General features: G+C 38.1%; 1 protein-coding gene across 1 annotated transcript; it reads left to right on the top strand.

Annotated features, from left to right (window-relative positions):
• Positions 1–677: 677 nt before the first annotated feature.
• On the top strand, positions 678–20896 carry LOC135710984 (uncharacterized). Its single transcript, XM_065233723.1, has 2 exons — positions 678–858; positions 19636–20896. The coding sequence occupies exons 1-2, from the start codon at positions 844–846 to the stop codon at positions 20848–20850; spliced, it is 1230 nt and encodes a 409-aa protein (XP_065089795.1). The 5' UTR covers positions 678–843; the 3' UTR covers positions 20851–20896.
• Positions 20897–21542: the final 646 nt, after the last annotated feature.

Here is a 21542-nt window from a genome sequence, read left to right as displayed (position 1 = left end):
ATAAGACAATCAACTTTCCATTTCAATCAACACCCCAGACCCCGACACCAGCGTGAGTGAGCAATTTACTGCCACCAGCCAGCTCTGCTAAAGCTAACACAATAATGACGATCAAGAAGACGACCGATGACTACGGTGATGATTTTCCAATAATCCGGTACGGTACGTCCAGGGAATAAATCATCATCTCCAAACGGATTCTCCCGGTTTTCGTTCGTCGATGGCCGTTTCCATCCGTGAAAACACAAGTATCGCAATTGAAAGCTGTAATTGGGTGGTGAGAATCATTGCTAAATCATGTACTGTTTACACTCTTCCCAATATCGAAACCAGGAGACGCCATCAGGGTTACCGAATGTACCGAAGAGCATAAAGCACGTTTATTCGGGAGCGTGTTTTCGCAGTCGATGACGCCACAACCAAGAAAAGATGCCGCGTGTTGCATTACAAACGAATGGGGTGGTAGACATCATCAGGCAGTCAGCAGCACTACCCGCCTACCATACTACTCCTCGTTGGATGGTGGTGCCAATGGTAATGATGATGATGCTATAAATATGATAATTGCTACACGAATGCACCGTCGCCATCGTCGTCGCCACCCTGCCTGGCTGCTGCCGTTCTAGGTTTGGAATTTGATGATAGAGTTCTAACAACATTTGATACTCTGTATAAAAGAACAGTACGAATCTTCCCGGATAGTGATTCGACCCGCGATTGTCACCGTGTCAACAGACGTGGGAAAATTGTGATAAGTGGCGAACCCGTTCCCTCTGGAAGAGTGGAATAGTAGTGCAATAGACTGTTTATTAGAGAGGAGTGTTGACACAAACGGTCGTGATAATGAAGACATTTCTGGTGAGTCTATTTCGGTAGCATGTGAGGAAAATTGGTGAAATAGAAAAAAATGTTTGGAAGTGGTATCGAAGTGGATAAAACATAATTATAACTTATACAAAAAATATCAAATTTAACCTAGTCAAAGTCATACAATCTAAAGCTTAAAGTGCGAAGGTGAAAATTTTAGTTCAGTGATTGTTATGGAAATTTACAATCTCAGGAAAATGTGAGCAATGGATTGTTTCCAACATGTATAGAAAAAATAATTCAAAATTCCTGACGAGAAATTTGGTGATTTCTTGTTTAGATATAGATTGACACCAACCTAAAATTGATCCTTGTTAGGTTGATGATTGATTAACAACTAAGATGTAACATTTAATGAATCGTGTAATTTTGTGATCAGTGTGTACAGTGTAGAAAGTTTTCAAATTAAATGTGATAATGGAAAAACGGGTTTGATTGCATACATGGCATTTGTCTAATATTACGTGCACCTTATCGGTCCCGTAGTATAATTGGTAATGCGTCCTACCGATCATGTGTGCTTTGCTCTCAGTATCTTCTAATTTTTCCAAACAATTCAGAAACAACTTGTTTTAAAGTCTTTAACAGTATAAATAGGTGATTATGTTGAATTGAATTAAATAACGGTTTTAAAATATGTAAGCTACAGCGAGACACAGTCTATATCTTCCAACATTTTTCATTTCATTAGTAATTCTTAATCTTCTTAATAATGAAAAAGGTCTTATTTTATCACACATTACTCAGCATCGCTTTGAAAAAGTTATAATTCCTCTTTAAATTACAAATAATTTGAAACAATCAACTAAACAATACAATATCAGAAAAAGTTGACAGTGAAAATTGTTCAAAATTCATAACTTTTGAAACGTAAGACAAACTTAAGCTATGAGTTGTGTAATCAATACCTGGATTTATCAGTACTGAACGATTTTAAATGTGGGGTGGCTAAAAATATCTATTTTGCTCCACCAAGCTCAATCGACTCCAAATCAGGTTTTGACAATTCTCTCAACATTTTAGTTCATTTGAATGCAAACTCATACTGCACTGGCCCTTTGAAGTGTGTATGAGAATTTCCAAATTTCTGTTTTCAACGTTCTAGCCCTTTGCAGTAATGATCTACGGAAACGTTTTCTATCTACTCTTATGGGAAACTTTATCTGCTTCAACTTTGTTATAGGCCACTTTTTGATTGAACTCATGGTAATTCGATTTTATTTGATTTCGAAACCAATAACTTTCTGATAGGATTAACTAGGACTGCTTTCAGGGTAACACTGCATCATGCACTTGACAAAGTAGCCTGAATTGTTTTCCCTATTTTTCGCGCCAAGTATAACAATGTTGCCTGCTGAGCAGTTGATGGATCATGTCGCTGGAACATCATCTTCCTAATTAATTAATCCCTAATTATCCTGACGTGCAATCAAAAAGGAAAAGTAATCGTTACTCCAACGTAACGTAACGCGTGGGATTTTCTTAGGCATAAAATCTCTGATTACGCCTTCCTTCGGAAAGGAAATAAATCTGGTGGACCCCAGTCCATGAGTTTGATGAGTCAATAGGTAGAGTTTTTTTTAGTTGTTGCTTAGCAATGATTTCGATACGTTGCATTTCCAGTGACTGCGGTGTTGGAATAATTATTTTTGGAGAAGGAATGTTTATTCCATAGAAGTAAATGCTTATAAAGATTATTTTGAGTAGCAGCTTCGCAAATCATCAATTAAGAGGGAAATTTTTTCTCTCGAAAGCAGAACATATTACAAGCTCATCATGATGCGAGCTTGGATGTGTGATTGTTTTTCCAAGTGTTTCTTTTGCGTATAAAGTGATAATAATTAAAAAACGGAGCAATCACAAAAAAGTGTGAACCATGGTATCGCAATCTAATGATGATGACATCGAGAATAATATCTTCTTCTTCCCTTGGCTGATCATCAACGTCCACGCTGGCATCTGTCAGTTATTGATACCTGGTGGTGAAGTTGGCGGGTGTTTCAATGTGCACTCATCAAATGGCACTGTAGTCACGTAAAGGTGGTGTATCTATTGCCTTGTTCAAGGAATCGATTAGTGGGATATCTTGTTAATTAGATATCTTTTTTTTTATTTAAGAGGTTTTTAGCCTAAAGGCTGGTTCACCTCTGTTAATTAGATATCTTTGGAGGCAAGTACAACCATACTCTATGCCCAGGCAAGTCGAGAAATTTTACAACCCGAAAAATTCGTAAACTGGACCGGGAATTGAACCCAGCCAACTCCAGCATGATCTTGCTTTGTATCTGTGCCTTAACTGACTGAACTAAACACTAGCGTGCACAGGAATCTTGTTAAGGAGGGGCATTTTTTTCTATGGTGCATTTAATCTGGGGATGGGGAGTACTCCAAAGTACGTGGTTCATGGTGCTGTCGTCCTCCCAATTTTTCCCTACTGTTCAATTTAGCTTTATTTATTTTTTGCTCCGGTGGTGGATCATCTTTTTCAATGCAAACTGCTTTCAGACAGCCAATGGAAATTGGCAATTTAATCCCATCGACGATGTCGATGATGATCGGTTTGTCAAATGGTTGCGATAGTAGGGTTTTATCCGAAATGATACATTTGCTGCAATGTTGTTGCCTTGGTGGTAGGATTCAGCTGAAGTCACGACAGATGATGGTGATAGCACCGAATGAATGACCAATAAGAATCGCATTTTCCTTCCGCATGCACACTGGGGCCTCCCTTAGCTCAGTCGGTAAAGGCGCAGCTACAAAGCAAGACCATGCTGGAGTTGGCTGGGTTCAATTCCCGGTCCGGTCTAAGAATTTTTCGGGTTGGAAAATTTCTTGACTTCTCTGGGCGTAGAAGTATGATTGGACTTGCCACACAATTATACCAATGCAAAAATGGTACAGGCATCGAAAGCTCTCAATTAATAACTGTGGAAATGCATCTAGAACACTAAGTTGAGAGCACGCAATAAGCTAATATGCGATATGCAATAAGCTTGAAATGCGAAGAATAAGAAGAAGATGCACACTGCGTCGAGTACAAGGTTCAAACAGTGCGCATAGCAGTGAACAAACAATATATTGCTCTTGATCAATCCAATCTTGATCAGTGGTATTGAGTACTTAGCACTGATGAAGTTTGCAAGTAGTAGACGAAATACGCGTATCTGTCAAAAGAAAATAAACCGACACACTCAACGATCTTCATAAAAGTATATTGCTGTTTTCGTCCTTGCACTTGGCTTGTACTCCAGCAGTGCTGCCAGCCATTGGGCTGGCACCGTCAAAATATACTGTTAACACCTGCTCCCAAGAAATCTGCATCGCTGTCAGGACCTCAGCAATAGTATTGAAGATGGTCATCGCGTCTGTTTTCAACACCCGTCTCACACCCACATTATCAATATACCTGCACTTATCGCAAACTGCTCGTGGTGGTCACAATCACTCGTCTCATTTGCTGGTTTTCTTCGCAAAATTATTTTGACGAGCGTGTAAATGATTGTTGACGGAATGACAACTTGTGTGAAGGATTGTGCATGTCAACCCTGTCCCTAAGTACCGCCAGTCGGGGTGACAGAAAATGATGCCGACCATTCAACATGTTTTCAAGATAATATAAAGGACAAACCCGAATTTATTGCAACGCACATAAACAGCTGTAACTTTGTAACCACGATAACAAATGACTTGAAATTTTCAGAGAAGATTCTTAGACAAATTCTTAGTAAGACAACAATCCACCAAGGTTCAATGGCAAATTAATACCCACTTTTCAATAAGAAAAATTTTCTCAGTATTTTCCAGAAATTATTCCCGGAATGAGCTAGAAATTATCGGTACTGCCTCGAAATTTTCCTCAATATCCCTTTGGAATGTCACTCAAAATTTAATTTTCTTGGTATTCTTTTCGGAATTATCTTGAAACTATCTGCAGGAATGCCTAGGAATCATTCGCAGAATTTTCTTGGAATACTCTCCAGAAATCCTTTGGAACTGTCCTCAGAATTCAATATCCTTGAGGATCTTCACGGATTTTTTTAGAACTCTCCTAAGATCTCTTTTGAAATTCTTCCCAGAAGTCCACTGGAATTATATTTAGAACTCTTCATGCTTTTTTTTTTCTCAGAACACCTTGGAACTGAATTAGCTAGAAATTTTCCTCGGAATTCGCTTGAAATTTGGTTTAAAATCCCTTTGGAATTTCACTCAAAATTTGATTTACTCTGCATTCTTTTCGAAATTATATTGGAACTATCTGCAGGATGCAATAGAAATTATCCGCAGAATTTTCTTTGAATTCCCTCCAGAAATAATTTGAAACTGTTCTTATAATTCAATAAACTTGGAATATTTCAGGACTTTTTTTTCTCAGAACACCTTGGAACTGAAATTCCCCTACAGTTTAAGAAGAATTTCCTCTGAATTCTCCAGAAATTCTTCCCAAATGAGCTTGAAATTGTCCTCGGAATTTTCTTGAAATTTTCCCCAACAACCCTTTGGAATTACATTCAAAATTTGATTCTCTCGGTATTCTTTTCGAAATTATTTTGGAACTATCTGCAGGCATGCTTGGCACAGATTTGATCACGAACTGCTCATTTGCTTATAACTTTGCACACAGTTGACGAAATATAGTTCTTTTTAAAGCAGTAGATAGAATAGATAACGTAAAAAAAAGTAGATTTTAATTTTAGTAATAAACTGTATTTGTTTTTGCGTAGTAAAAATTAAGTGAGAAATGCTCGCTGCACATCTCGGACTTCAAGTGTAAAAACTCATCGGTTTTTTTACATATGATAAAATTTACCTACTCCTTGCATATTTATTGTAAACTATGATCCTAATCTATCAATTATTTTAAAGAAATACAAATTTCAACAACTGAGTGAAAAGTTATTAACAAATAAGCGACTATTGTGTACAACTGTGCATGCCAAGCATGTCTGCAGGATTCACTAGAAATTATTCGCAGAATTTTCATGGGATCATCGCCAGAAATCATTTCTTTTGGAACTTGTCTTCAGATTTCAATACCCTTGAGGTTCTTCTCAGAAATCAAGTTTAATTTGTCCGTCCATTCACCAAAACCTTGTAGTTTTTCTACCAGAAATGCGCAATAAAGCTTGCCCCTCCATTTACCAGCAGCATTTGCAGCAGATTGTTGCAAATATTACACCAGAAATTTTCAACGCAAACTGTAATTTTCCACCGTTAATGTTCAATAAAAATTGTTCTTCAATCTTCTGATTGGTGCAGATGTCCTTTTTCCATTTTATACCAGACATTTTCAATATATTTCAGATTTTTTATCATAAATTTTTAGTAATCATCAGAATGGTGCAAATTTTACACCAGAAATTATTATTAAAGTTTGTTCATCTATTGAGCTTAATGATGCAAATTTAAGACCAAACATTTTCCGAAAAGCTTGCCCATCCGTTCCCCAGAACGGTGCAGATTTTCCTCCAGAAGTTTTCAATATAGCTTAATTTTAAATAAAGCTTGTGCCTTCATTTACCAGACCAGTGCAAATTTTCCACCAGAAATTTTCTGTTCATTTCATTTATCAGAGCGATACAAATTTAGCACCAGAAATTTTCAATAAAGCATGCTCCTCCATTCACCAGAACGATGATGCACCGAAAATTGTCAGTGAAGTTTGTTTCTCTATGCATCTTTGTGGTGCAATCCTCAGGCACCAGAATAGTGCAAATTTTCCACCATAAATTTTCAATGAAGCTTGCATTGATCAGAACGATGCAAATTATGCACCAGAAAAATGAATAAACCTTGCTTCTTTATTCACCACAGTGTTGCGAACGTTCCACCAGAAATATTCAGTTAAATGTGCACCTCAAAATTTTTAGCGTGATTCAATTTTGCACCAGATATTCAATAAAAAGCTTTCTCTTCGATTTACCACCACGAAGGTGAATTGTTTCTACCTTAAATTTACCCTCTTCTCTTATCCCGCCATGAATCACCTTGAAAAAAAATTACACCAGATTTGTTTTTGTATGCACCACTGTGGTGCAATTTTTTGACCAAAAAACTTCATTGAAGTTGGTCCCTTCATGCACCTTTGTGGTGCAATTTTCTAACACCATCTCAAAGGAATTGACGCAATAAAAGGTTTACAGTGCCCTTATAGTATGAAATGAAGTTATTTTATCTTCAAAGCAAGTTATCAAGAAATCAAGTTATTTTTTATCATAATTTGGAAATGTGGAACTAAACATCTTATTTATAAAAGGAGTGGCAATTGCCCCACCTTACCCCACCCTGTTTACGCCAATGCAGCTTAGGGAGGCTCCATATATATTTGTTACTTCTATTTTCTATAACTCATCCACTGTTCCGTGAATTTAATCGAAACTTCACTGTTTTATTTTTTTTCCTAGCTCTCTTATTTTGACCAACATCTAATAATATCCATGAAAAATTCAAATCTTTTTTTTTATCCTTGATTTGTTTTCCGTCGATCTTGTTTTCCGTGTTGAGCACCAATGCTACCGACGCCAGAGAGGCAGCTTCCACACCTGGACCCTACCTATCGACCCATCAACTCATGAACCGGGGACCAACGGCTTTACCCGAGTAGCACACTTTCATCACAATAAGTTACAGCAACTTGTTTATGACTGGAATAAGTCGTATATAAGTTACTACAATTGATTTGTGACAAGCGCGCTACTAGGGTACTTCCCTTCCGAAGGAAGACTGAATTCCAATATTCTTGAAAGACTCTTAACTCTTTTGCGAAATTTCCTGAACATATGTATTCCACGGAATTAACGGGTGTTCAATGAATAATGAGAATTTTTTCAGTCATATAGCCCGTAAAATATTTTTTTTTCAACGAATTCAGTATTTTTTATTAAAAACATTATTCTTCAAAAAAACGTCAATGAATATTGGAGGAGGGGCTCTGGTCAGCCGTGCGACGCAACTTAGTCGCGATGCTCTCACAAGAGCGCTGGACGACACTGAAATCATTCTCATTTTTTATTGAACACCCGATAGTTCCAGGAGTTCGGATTTACGTTTCCTGTTACAAGGTCGAAGATAAGCTGTCGTTGCAATTTAAGACGCCTGACCCTAATAAATCTAACAAGAATATCCTAGGGAATAATAGATGTCCGGGAAGTAATCGGAAATATATAAAAACTGATTTTGGATTTTAAAATAATATTAAGCATTTTTATTTACGATTCAGATTGAAGATTTATAAATATACAAACATGTAAATATATAAACTTTAGCACTCAACTCCCGTTTTAGATATTTTGGTGAGAATAGAGTATAAATAAAGACAGATTTTTGGGGTGGAATACGCCTTTTAGAGTACTCCTGCTTGCAAATCGACCAAAATTGTTGGATAGGTCTTGACTGTGGCAAGTTTGGCGGATTTTTGGATTCTGGGATAAATTCAATATTTTCTTGTTCAAGGAACTCCAGCACTCTCTTTGCGTAGTGTGCCGATGCCAGGTCTGGCCAAAATAAAACATTGTTGGTGGAATGATGCTTACGAATGAAAGGAATCAACCGCTTCTTCAAACATTCGTTAAGATAAATATCTGCATTTATGTTCTTCTTCTTATTTTTCTTCTTCGCATTTCAAGCTTATTGCATATCGCATATTAGCTTATTGCGTGCTCTCAACTTAGTGTTCTAGATGCATTTCCATAGTTATTAATTGAGAGCTTTCGATGCCTGTACCATTTTTGCATTGGTATAATTGTGTGGCAAAGTCCAATCATACTTCTATGCCCAGGGAAGTCGAGAAATTTTCCAACCCGAAAAAATTCCTAGACCGGACCGGGAATTGAACCCAGCCACCTCCAGCATGGTCTTGCTTTGTAGCTGCGCCTTTATCGACTGAGCTAAGGGAGGCCCCATTTGCATTTATAGTACCGGTTGTAATATATGGCTCCGAAATATTCCCAAATCTATCCATGGCCTGCCATACAAGGTATTTCTTAAAAATTTAGTTTTTTTTTCTTGGTTTTTTCATCGTAAGAAACATCTTTGGGTTTAGAACTTTGATAAAATTTACGTGCTGGTACTTCTTGTGGATCAACTGGAACATACGTCTCATCGTCAATTATTAGGACGATATGTCTTCCGCAGGAATCCAAAGCGTTTCTGGTCGTTTATAAACTCTGAAAAGAACGAAGTCGGTTTGCCATTGTCAGTTCATCTCGGTGAGCAAATTGCTGAATCTGAAGCGGAGAAATGCCGCCTTTTTGCTCAACATTTCATGAGTTCGTTCAATGAATCTTCGGCCTCACCAAATCAAGTCACGATTGCTATAAGCGATTCTCCAACAGATGCATTTGAGCTCCGTTCGGAAAATGGACTCTGGCGGACAAATCGACGCAGTTTACACTGATCTCAAGGCTGTATTTGACCGAGTAGACCTCAACATTCTTTTGAGCAAGCTTGAGAAACTCGGAGTGTCTGAATCCTTCATCTCGTGGTTCATATCTTACCTTACGAACCGTTCGCTTTGCGTTAAGATTGGAGGTTCTCGTTCTGAAGAATTCACGAACGTTTCCGGCGTTCCCCAGGGAAGTAATCTGGGACCCCTTCTGTTTTCGCTTTTCGTCAACGAGCTTTCGTGTCTACTGCCACCTGGATGCCGGTTATTCTACGCTGACGATGTCAAAATGTATGCGGTTATCAATTGCATCGCTAACGGCGCCGGTGGTGTAGTGGTAAGCGTGATTACCTCTCACCCCAGCAGGCCTGGGTTCAATCCCAGTCGGCGCCGCCGGGATGTTCTGAGGCAAACATCTCTGATGACGCCTTCCTTCGGATGGGAAGTAAAGCCGTTGGTCCCCGGTTCATGAGTTGATTGATGGGTCGATAGGTAGGGTCCAGGTGTGGGAGCTGCCTTTCTGGCACGTCGGTAGCATTGGTGCTCAGCACGGAAAACAAGATCGACGGAAAAAACAAACCAAAGGAAAAAAAAATCAATTGCATCGCTGATTGTGAGGAGTTGCAGCTGATTGTGGATCGTATGCAGAGTTGGTGCTCCCGTAATTTCTTGACGCTCAGCATCAACAAGTGCAATGTGATATCATTTCACCGCAAACAAAACCCAATAATATTTGATTGTTCCATTTCCGGGCAATCATTAGAGAGGATTAGCCAGGTCAAAGATTTGGGAGTAACACTCGACTGTGAATTGACCTTCAAGCCGCACTACAATGACATCCTGACTAAAGCTAACAGGCAGCTTGGCTTTATGTTCAAAATATCTGAAGACTTTCGCGATCCGCTTTGCCTGCGGGCGCTGTATTGTTCGTTAGTACGTTCAATCTTAGAGTATAGTGCTGTCGTCTGGTGCCCATACCAAGCATGCTGGATAGCCAGATTTGAGAGTGCACAGATAAATTTTGTTCGCTACGCGCTTCGTCATCTGCCTTGGCGTGACACGGCGAACTTGCCGATCGCTGTCGTCTGTTTGGAGTTGACACCTTGGAACAAAGAAGACGGAACGCTCAAGCTCTGTTTGCTGCTAAAATCATTACTAGAGAGATTGATTCCCCCGAATTACTTCGGCAGCTTTTCTTTTACGCACCTGAGAGAGTGATTAGACAGCGTAATTTTGTACATCTCGCAGCTCGTAATCGGCAATATGGGTTGAATGAACATATCCGAGCCGTTGCTAATGCGTTTAATGACGTCTATGCATTGTTTGACTTTAATGTGCCGTTAACTGTTTTTATTAGAAGACTGTCCTGAATTAGAATGTGTCCTGTTTTTATTTTAATTAAATTTTTTTTAATTCATTAAGACAACCATATATCAGATGAATCATTGGAACAATAAATAAATAGAGACAATAAATAAATTAGAATTTTTTGGCGTGATTTGTCGGGAACGAATCGAGCTCCTGATTTGGCACGAACAGCTTGGTTCTTAACATACTTTGGCATGACGTTTTATGTTCTTGCCTTGATGTGCAATTTGTGTATTTTAATATCACTGAGCGTTCACTTTGGAATTTGCATTTTTGAAGCTAGCTGGCGGACCAAAACATCGCGTTGCTTCTTAACTACGGCACTCACGACATAAGGCGTTGATACGAACACTGGACGGCCTGAGAGTTTAAGGAAATCAGCTGTACCAGTTTCGGAATACATTTTTAGAACATCGTAGATAGTGCTGGATGGAACTCCTTCCGATTTGAAGTGACGGTACGTGGTGGTCTTGCAACCCTTAGCAATATTTTTTGAAAAGCTGGACAATGCGTTTCGCACGCGCTTCTCTTTCACTACGTCTCATTGTTATGAAAACTGACGGCACACATAAATTATTCTGAATACTACAAACAAATACCTACTCAATGGTATGCTACACGATAAACCTCACTTCGGCACTTTGATACAAAATGAAGTGCACAAAATATTCCGGTTACTTTCCGGGAATGCTTTACGTAGCCCGTCTTATTCCTCTTTTGAGAAGGATTTCAAAAAATTTATGGAATTTCTACAATAATTCCATGGCAACTTTTGAGAGAATATGAAGTTAAAGCTGAGGACTTTTCTGAGGTCCAAACGGTCATGGATCTTCACTAAACTGCCATGAGATATAAATCAATTTAGTGAATTATTCAGGAAACAAATCCTTGTGTTTTCCCTCGTAATACTTGTGAAAATTTTCACAATTATTACTGGGCCTGTTAAATAGTTATGATATAAATAAAGTTAAAAATACGAACGTTGAAGTTTAAAAAAGCTTTTAATTTTTCAGCATTTATGTATGACAGACGTGATGTGTAGAAACAGTGAAAATGTTTCACTTATTCTCCAAAAATATATAGCTTACGACGCATTACCACTTTGCTTGAATTCCAATTTTTGTGTTAAGTGTTTTAGGGTGTCATTAAAAATGCAGAACTCGAATACGATGAAAATTGAAAATTGAACATGGTGGTGCTTACGTCACTTTCTCATCTCACGGCATTGAAGTTTCTGCAATTATTAAAGTAAGCCCCTGGTGTTTTAGCAATTCGCTGAAGGTATCGAATCTTTTTTTTTTAGATTAATGTTATTTCTCTAAAGTTTATGGACCTGCACTGAGGTTATCTGTTCTTTCCAAAAATTCTAGGAACCTCTCTTACGTTTTTGCTGTTCTCCTGAAGCTTGTTGTACTTCCAATAATTTAATTAAACTGCCCTAAAAATGTGTAAGCTACCGTGAAGATCACTGAACTCATGTGAAGAACTCTCGAAATTTCTTAACATCTCTGAAGTTCTATGAAAATCTGGGAACTTTCCTAAATATTTGAGAACTTCTCAAAATGTCTCGCTATATTTTGAAATTTGCGGAGCTTTCCTGGAATTTCAAAATTGTTGAAACTTACGAAACTTATTTGAAATGTTCCCTCATTTTTCTAATTTTCATGAATCATTCGTGGAGCTTTCGGATCTTCCTCAAAGTTCCATGGACTTCTATGAAGTTCTAGAAGTTTTTCTAAAGATCTCTGGATTTCTGTAAGGCTTTTGACGTTTTCTGAATTTGAAATTTCTGAAATATTTTTAAACTCCCTCAATTGTTCTGGAATCAAAACGAAATAATTGATTTAAATCTAAGACAAAGTTTACAAATTATGTTCCACTCGCCTTCTAGAGTGTGACCTAAGCATTTGAGACTTGTCCTTCGCAAGACTTCCTTCTGTCTCACAAAATAAAATAAAAATCAAAGATTTTCACTGACGTTTTCAAGATTTTCTTGAAGCTCATGTAAATGCCCATTTTTCAGTAATCAAAGGAACACATCTTAGTCCTTGTTACTTTGTTTACCTTGGGTAAGACTAGGGTTCTGATGCATGGGCATTATCGGTCTAATTCCCTAATTTTGTTGCTAAATAATCCAATTTTGACTGACAAAGGGGCGCGACTTTGGAGGGTGTTTCAACACTCTGAAGGATATAAATAGCGGGACCTTTCAATTAGAGTTGGATCCTTGCGAGAAATGCGAGTATGACAACTGTAAAAAAATCGAATACCTCATCATTTCTCAATAGTGATGGAGTAATACGACATGCACTAAACTATGGACACGGGATATACTACAATAGATCAAATTACTGGTCGCAATGGTGTAAGGTCCTGAACAGAGGAAAAGAACTGCCCATAAATTATCAACACTTATTTATAACACTTCCAATTGTCTAGATTTTCCTGATGTTATTAAAACTGTCCAAAAGATTTCTGAATTGCCTTTAATTTTCCATATTTTCCCTAAAGTTTTGTAAGCTTTATAAAAGCTCACGAAGCTTTGCCGTAAATTGCTTTTTTTTTCTTGAATTTCTCTGGGAATCCCTCACTCATAGACGAGCAATTTTTTCCTCAAATATAAGTAAATGGCACTCAAATTGGAGTAAAATTTATTCAGTCTATGAGTCACCGACGTTGTTACACATTTGAGTAAATGGAACTCAGATATGATTCAGTCTCAATGACTGTATATAGCCGATTCGGTTTCTTTGGTATCAAAAGTATTAAAATACACCGAGAACTTGACGAAAACGTGCAAACACTTCTGACCAACCACGTTTAGATAACCGAAAGAAATCGTTTAGGGGTATCTGGGGTAACATGCACCGGTTGGGCAAGATCCGTTTCCTTCGTTTTAAGCCTAACATACATTTTTACAATAAAGCAGTTCCCTACAAGTTATATCAATGTTTGCTTTGGACACCTTATCTATTTGGTAGCTCTATGTTATCAGATAATGTAAATACAAACATAAACGAGTTTGCATTGGATATAGTGTAATTGTGACCTCTAAATTGTTAAAATTTTTATCGATTCAAACATATTCAAAGATATTACCCATTTCACTGAGGTTAGAGCTACATCTTTCTGATAATATTCCTGTGCGCAACGGTACCATATGGGGGGTCGACAGCAAACGCTGACGATACTCTTTAAAACTAACGGTTGATTGATAACGTCAAGTGAGAAGTCGTCAGATATCAATTTCGTTTATCATTGTTATCTGATTGTCACGACCAACACAGAACATACAACACCTTAAAAGTTAATAATTGGTAAAAGTTAAATTATAAATTTGTTAATTATAACTGTAATTGTAAGTACACTAATACTAATAGAAACATATAATTGACAAGGATTCAATGAATAAGCATAAACTATTGCAGGGCTGGTAGTGGATATGTAACATAATAGTAGTGACTTTAGTGACTAAAATGATGAAAATAGTGACCAAATAGTGACTTCAAAGCAATAAAAAAGTGACTAATAGTGACATTTATTAATCGGAAAAAAAATGGTTACAATATTTCGTTGACTGCGACCCACTTCGAGAAATTTTATAATTTCACAATCACAACCCATCCTGAACATTTTTCATGCTCGTTTAAAATAAAACAAATAATAGTTTATCGATCCCATAAATTTGCTTCGAAAAATAATTATTTATTTATTATACAGTGAACCAGGAATTCAGGAAAACCGGGAAAAAGGCGCTAATTCGAAATCATCGGGAAAAAATCGGGAAAAGTCCGTGAATTTCGATGACAAACCGGGAAAAATAAGATTCTAGACCTTTAAACAATTGCAAGGCCCTTGGACTAGAAATATTTTCAGGATACAGTCACTTTAATGAACTAAATATTATGAGATTTTGAAAAGATTTTAGGATGAATTTAGCAGATAACAACAATGTGACTCTAAGAGAGATTTCACTAGAACTCCAAGTCATTTGTCTTCGGACTTCAGACGTTCAGAGTAGAATCTTTAGGCAGTTCTTTTGGAAAATTCATGACGATTGTGAAGCGGATTCCAGGTCCATTTCAAATGACTATTCAAAATAAGTTCTTAGATGATGGCAATTCAAAGGAAAATCTTAGAAAAATTAAAGATAATATCAAGCGAATTCTGAAGAGAGTTTCATGGATCTCAGAATAAAAACCAAGGAAGTCGAATTTTGAGGGAACAATTCCAAAGGAATTATGATATGAGTTTTATGAGAATTCCGAGTTTAATTCCAAGAGCATCTCGAGAAGAATTTCAGAAGGAGAATCCCAAGTAAATTTTCAGAAGAATTTAGTGGAGAGCTCCAAGGTAGTTATGAGCAAAATTGTGTGACAATTCTGAGTATAATTGCATGTAAATTATAAGGAATATTCAGTCTAATTCTAAATAGAATGTAAGGAGTATGTAAGTTAGTTTCAGCGAATCTTAGGATGAATTCTTTGATTTTTTTTTTCTGAAATGTTGTATAGACATTTTCAACGGTCTCTCGGAGAGAATCTCAAATTAAGGGGGTATTCCCGATCTTTTTTTTTCAAAAAATCAAATTTTTTTTTTCACGTTTTTTTGTACTTTAGACTATATACTTTCATCCCTCCAAGCCGTTTTCCGATCAGCGAATTCGGTGTCCAGGCATAGCTGACTAATGGTAAGAACCCCCAAATGGTTTTAACTAAAGTCAAAACTTTAAACGCGTTTTTCTCGAAACCACATTTTTTTTATCGGGCGAAGATTTTTCTCAGAAACTATAAGAGATATTGACTTGAATCTTTGCGCATTTTGTTCCTTATTAAATTCTTTGGAGCTTCTCCCACTTTCAGCCAAAAATATTAACATTTAACATTGTTTGAAGCACCTTAAAGTTGCAAAAAAGCGGGCTAAAAATCGCCTGTTTTTTCATATGGCCGCCATTTTGTTAATTTGCAAGATTTTTTGCTGCCAACGGGAGAAGCTCCAGAGAATCTTATGCAGATTATTATTTCATCGCGAAATCTGTTTCAGATGAAGCCGTTCCAGAGAAAAGTCTTCGCCCGTCCAGGCGTTTGCGGCGAACAGGGGTCTGTTTGTCGCCATTTTGTGACGTCAATAATGTCTTTTTTATGTCGAAAAAAAATTATTTGTAAACTTTAATGTTCAACAAACAAGAATCCCAAAGAGTTAGGCGCATTACTATTCATTTTCCTTGAAAAAAAATTAATTGAAAAACAGGCCGAAAAAAGGCAAAAGATTGGGAATACCCCCTTAATTTTAGAGAAACTCTGAAAATAACTCTGTGATAGGAAATGGTTCTAAAGGAAATTTGAGATCATTTCATAAAAATCCTGTAAAGAGTTTTGAGTGAACTTTTTTCAATATAGTTAAAACATCAAAAAATCTTAATGAATTCTTGATAATAAGCTAACGATTTAAAAAAAAAAAGAATTTGGTATTTCCCTGTTGTGAAATAAACACTTAAATTAAGCATATATGCGATTGAGCCGAAGAGATCACTAAGCTAAATGGGTTATAATTTAATAATCAGAAATTTCCCTGGCTCAAATCAACCGGGAAAATCACCAAAATTTTGGGAAAACCCTGGGAAATTACAAATTGGGATTTGCTGGTCACCATGATTATGACTAATGCTAATTTGATTTTTGTTTTATGTCACCCAAAATTTGAAAATTTAGCTCTTTTTAAAATTATTTTCTACTCTACGCTTTATCCTTAAAGTACACAATTATTTTATTATTGATTTATGAATTTATCATAAAATGAGTTACTTATACGTAAATTTATTTGTTGTTTTTAATTCAATATTTGCCCCTCCTCGTCCTATTTGAGTGATGTCGGACATAAAATGAAAATATTATTTGCATCATTCTTATGCCTTATTAGGTAATCAAATAATAATAAAGGGTGATACGGTCAAAATTTGGTCAAGGGAAAACGCGTGTAAATCGGTGAAATCGTTTATTTAAAAAATCAAATTAAATTTCTTTTTCAAGTTCAATTAGTATAAAATTCAGGAAAAATATTCAGTTAGGCTTCCGCTTTTCCAAATTCGAATTGCCGGGCCTTCCGCTTGACCCCTGCCATCAGATTTTGTACAGCCACCTTGTCCACCTTCTTCGCCGCAGAAAGCCAGTTTGCCTTGAACTGCTGCTCGCCCTTAGCAGTTTTTTTGGTCTTCTTTAGGTTCCGCTTGACAATAGCCCAGTATTTCTCAATTGGGCGGAGCTCTGGCGTGTTGGGAGGGTTCTTGTCCTTGGGAACCACCTGCACGTTGTTGGTGGCGAACCACTCCATGGCCTTTTTACCGTAATGGCAAGATGCCAAATCCGGCCAAAACAGTACGGAACAACCGTGTTTCTTCAGGAAAGGCAGCAGACGTTTATTCAAACACTCTTTCACGTAAATTTCTTGGTTGACAGTCCCGGAAGCTATGAAAATGCTGCTTTTCAAGCCACAGGTACAGATGGCTTGCCAAACCAGATATTTCTTTGCGAACTTTGACAGTTTCATGTGCTTGAAAACATCTGCTACCTTTTCCCTTCCTTTTGCCGTATAAAACTCCTGTCCCGGAAGCTGCTTGTAGTCGGCTTTGACGTAGGTTTCGTCGTCCATTACCACGCAGTCAAACTTCGTCAGCATCGTCGTGTACAGCCTCCGGGATCGCGCTTTGGCCGTCGTATTTTGTTTATCATCGCGATTTGGAGTCACTACCTTCTTGTAAGTCGATAGTCCGGCTCGTTTTTTGGCTCGATGCACGGTTGTAGACGATACACCCAGCTTATTTGCGGCATCTCGGAGAGAGAGGTTAGGGTTTCGCTTGAAACTACCGGCAACTCTCTTTGTCATCTCAGCGGCTTCCGGTTTTCGATTTCCCCCCGATCCAGACTTCCTGGCTGTCGACAAACGTTCCCCAAACACTTTAATTACATTTGTAACTGTTGATTTGGCAACTTTTAGCGATTTTGCCAACTTTGCGTGCGAGTAGCTCGGATTTTCGCGATGCGCGAGCAAAATTTTGATACGCTGCTCTTCTTGCTTGGACGGCATTTTGACAACTGAAGAGTGAATTCCAAAATCAAAATAGGAGCAACATTCTACACACACACACCTTCAAAATGAGGGGTGTTCAGGTTTTTTAAATGCAAAATTGAAAGAAATACGTCAAGTTGATATTGACCAAATTTTGACCGTATCACCCTTTAACAAGGCAAATGTTGACAATTTTTAGACAATAAATTTTAAAGACCTCGGAATTAGAAACTTTTGAAACACCTCAGATTTGTATAGCTCTAAGAGATAGACAATTTACTCAAATGCGAATTTTAATGAACGGGACTCACATCTGGAAATCGAAAAAAAAAAACTGAAAGATTCCGGGATATCGAAATCTCTAGGACAAACAAGTTAAGAAACTTGTACGGCCCGGAATAATTTTCATATTTTGAATATAGGGAATGTAAGTTCACAGTCCTTGAAAAATTTAAATTAGTAAATTTTCCTAGACCATTTTTTGAAATATCTAAGACTTGGAAAGCTTCCAAGATCACGAAGTAAAGAAGCCAGGATGTTGGAATCAGATTTTTTTTTATCGAAACCTCAGAAAATTTGCGATTAAGTTTTTTTTTTTACTATTTAGTGATCACAAGGCAGAAGTTAGAAATTTTATAATTTGGTCTGAAAAAAAAAACCGAAGATAACGGACCTGAATGTCTAAATCACGGAGATGAAAAAAATAAAAATATTAGTGATTCCATCAGCACCAATTGGACGTTCTGGGCTGTTCACAACTCTCGCTGAATTTTAATGAAACTTTTTTAACAAAAACTTGTTACCAAATCAAGCTGTTACTTGATGTGATTTTTTAAAGGAAAATTATTTACTCTTGACATTATTAGTCGTAAAAAGTGACTTTAGTGACTAAATTTTAAGAAATAGTGACTATAGTGACTTTTAGGTGAAAAAAGTGACTTTTTAGTGACTGACTTGAAAATAGTGACCAAGTAACTAAAAAGTGACCTGCTACCAGCCCTGCTATTGTTACGACAGACTATTGTTACGAAGTGGATTAAAATTGTAAGTTACCTAAATTGTGCTAAAAACATGCGTTGATACAAAAACATTAATTAAATTACAGCTAAAAGCTAACTTTAAACAAACAAACATACGAGTTTGCCTTTAAGAGGTCCGTCTCCATACTACAATACAATACTAATAAACATATACCGGTAGGTTTTAATACGTTTTTCTATTTTATGATCAAAAACATTTTCTTTACACATTCGGGGCGAAATGCACTCCTATGTTTAGGGCAAAAACATCTTTTTGTAAACAAGCTTTGTTTACGTTCTATTCTTTCTTCAGAAAGGTCCGCAACGTTCCGAAGTCTATTAAGTGGTCATGGACCTTTGATCAACTACGATCGGAGCTGGAGGCTGTTGAAAACGAAGACGTTCTACTGCCTCAATTGGTCATGATCATTTACACGACGGCAAAGAGAGTCATATTTTCCCCACGATTGTAGTGCATTTTGCCCTACTGCTGTAGTGCATTCTGCCTCATCATGGTGCGTCTTGCTCCTTTGTTGTAGGGCATTTTTCCCCAATTAATAGCATTTCCAGATTATTTTATCAATTGCTAAAACCTCTTTTACAGATATTTTTTCAAACTTTTCATGCATGTTGCGAATATAAACAACTGACAGGAACCCCTAGATCATATGATTGAAACAAAAGCGTCAGATTTTGAAAAAAAAAATAATTAGATAAAATGATAGTCTGCATTACCGACGAACATAGCATCGCCTAAATGTATGCTGAACAATTCTCACCATAGCATACGACTCCTATGCCAAGCGAAGCTTTAGCAGTGCAAGCAGCAATATTTGTTTTTATTTATTTTCTTTTGCACTAAATCTACTTGTTATCCAGAAATAATAAATCAATAACTGATCAGTAACGTTGTTGTTCTCGTTTTTCTCATTTCAGCTCATTACATTGATTTCGCTGGCTTCGGCTTCGCCGCACTTGCTGAAGAAAAAGCTGATATTTTCCACAGATAGTGATGGTGGTTATGGCGGTGGTGGCGGTGGAGGCGCAGGTTCTGGTGGCTTCTCGATCGGTGGAGGGGGTTTCGGATTGAGCTTCGGCGGTGGACTGTCGGGTGGTCATGGCGGAGGTGGCGGTGGAGGCGGTGGCGGCGGGTTTGGAGGAAGCACATCCCAGGCCCAAGCTGGAGCTTTTGCTGGGACAGGTGGTGGTGGTGGTGGCGGAGGTGGTGGTGGATACTCACCTTCGTACGGACATGGCCATGGTGGGCAGGGTGCAGTAAGCGGTCCTAGTGTAGGTCATACGAATAGCAATAGTTTTGCCAGTGCTAGTGCGAGCAGCTTTGCCAGTGCCAGCGCTGGTGGACACAGCGGTGGTGGATTCGCTGGCGGTTCTGCACCAGGTGGAGGTTCGGTTGGCTACGTTCCAAGTGGAGGACATGGTGGACACGGATCAAGTGCTAGCGCCGGTGGTGCTGGTGGATTTGTTGGTGGCTCATCGGGATATGCTCCGAGTGGCGGCCAAGGTGGTTATGGCCATGGAGGTCAAGGATCTGTCGGATTTACTGAAAATTCTGGAGGTCATGGAGGTGGATGGACTCACGGGGGCTCAAGCTCTAATGGTCATGGATTTGCTGGTGGTAGCGGAGTTACCGGTGGTTATGGCGGAGGAATCACAAAAGAGATTACGATTACCAAACATGTAGATAGACCGGTGCCAGCAAAGCCAATCGTGATAGAGAAACCCGTTCCCGTTCCTGTTGACAGACCATACCCCGTGTACATTGAAAAGGAAGTTCCTGTAACGATAGTGAGAGAAGTTCCTGTGAATAGACCAGTTCCGGTGCCAGTTGGAGGATCCGTTGGTGGAGCAGCTGGTGGAGGAAGCTATGCATCGGCATTTGCTGGAACCGGTAGTTATGCTTCCGGAGGAAGCTATGGAGCCGGTGGTGGTGGAGGACAAGGTGGTGGATACGGTACTGGTGCAGGTGGTGGTGGAGGAGGTGGCCATGGAGCAGGTGGATACGGAGGAGGTGGCTACAGTGCAGGAGGATATGGTGGCGGTGGTGGCGGCGGTGGTGGTCATGGATTTACAAAAACGATCACCATTGAAAAGAACTTTAACAAACACAAGCACCATCATCATGGATGGTGATAAGGATGATATGATAATACTTCCTAATACTAATCGTACGTGAATTCGCAAAACATGCCTGAAAAAGTTTGTACAGAGCTGATAGATTTTTTTAAAAGTTGATTAATTAAATTGTAAAACTTAGAGTAAGAGATTTTTATTAAATAAAACGTTAAAAATTCAACACAATTACTATGTTAATTATCACAATTCAATCCATTAATCAAAGGGTTGTGGTACGGGGTGTTCAACATTTTCCATAGCCGCTCAAGTATCACCATCGTGATATAATTATCGATTTCTACGAAAATATAAAGTAAGTACATGTTATACCTTCGCACGAGTTTACCTCTGAGTGGAGAATATTTGGGGTAATGACTTTCGGGGTAATGCAGATTAAATTCATATGATGTTTTTCACCCATGTACAAAGATAAATCCGGCATAATTTCTGTTTTACTTTTCCTATGATTCATTACATTTCCTTTTCTTTTTTATATTTTATTGTTACGCGTAACTCTACCGAGCACCCCCCCCCCCTTAATACACTCCCTCCTACCCCTATTTCGTTACGCAATTTGTGAAACGTCCCTTATTACATTCCCCTGAATGTTTTGCAACACAATATCCTTCAATAGCAGTATGATGACACTAGCCAGCCAGTGTCGATGTTGATGCGTCGAATGCCTATCGTCAAGAACTATGCTGCTGCTT

Source organism: Ochlerotatus camptorhynchus, unplaced genomic scaffold, assembly GCF_037179485.1.
Source record: "Ochlerotatus camptorhynchus isolate MF236.1 unplaced genomic scaffold, CSIRO-AGI_Acam_v1.1 ptg000412l, whole genome shotgun sequence".
In the NCBI taxonomy this organism is placed as follows: domain Eukaryota; kingdom Metazoa; phylum Arthropoda; class Insecta; order Diptera; family Culicidae; genus Ochlerotatus; species Ochlerotatus camptorhynchus.
The sequence above is the reverse complement of the archived record's forward strand: the minus strand, read 5'-3'. Positions and strand labels throughout refer to the sequence as shown.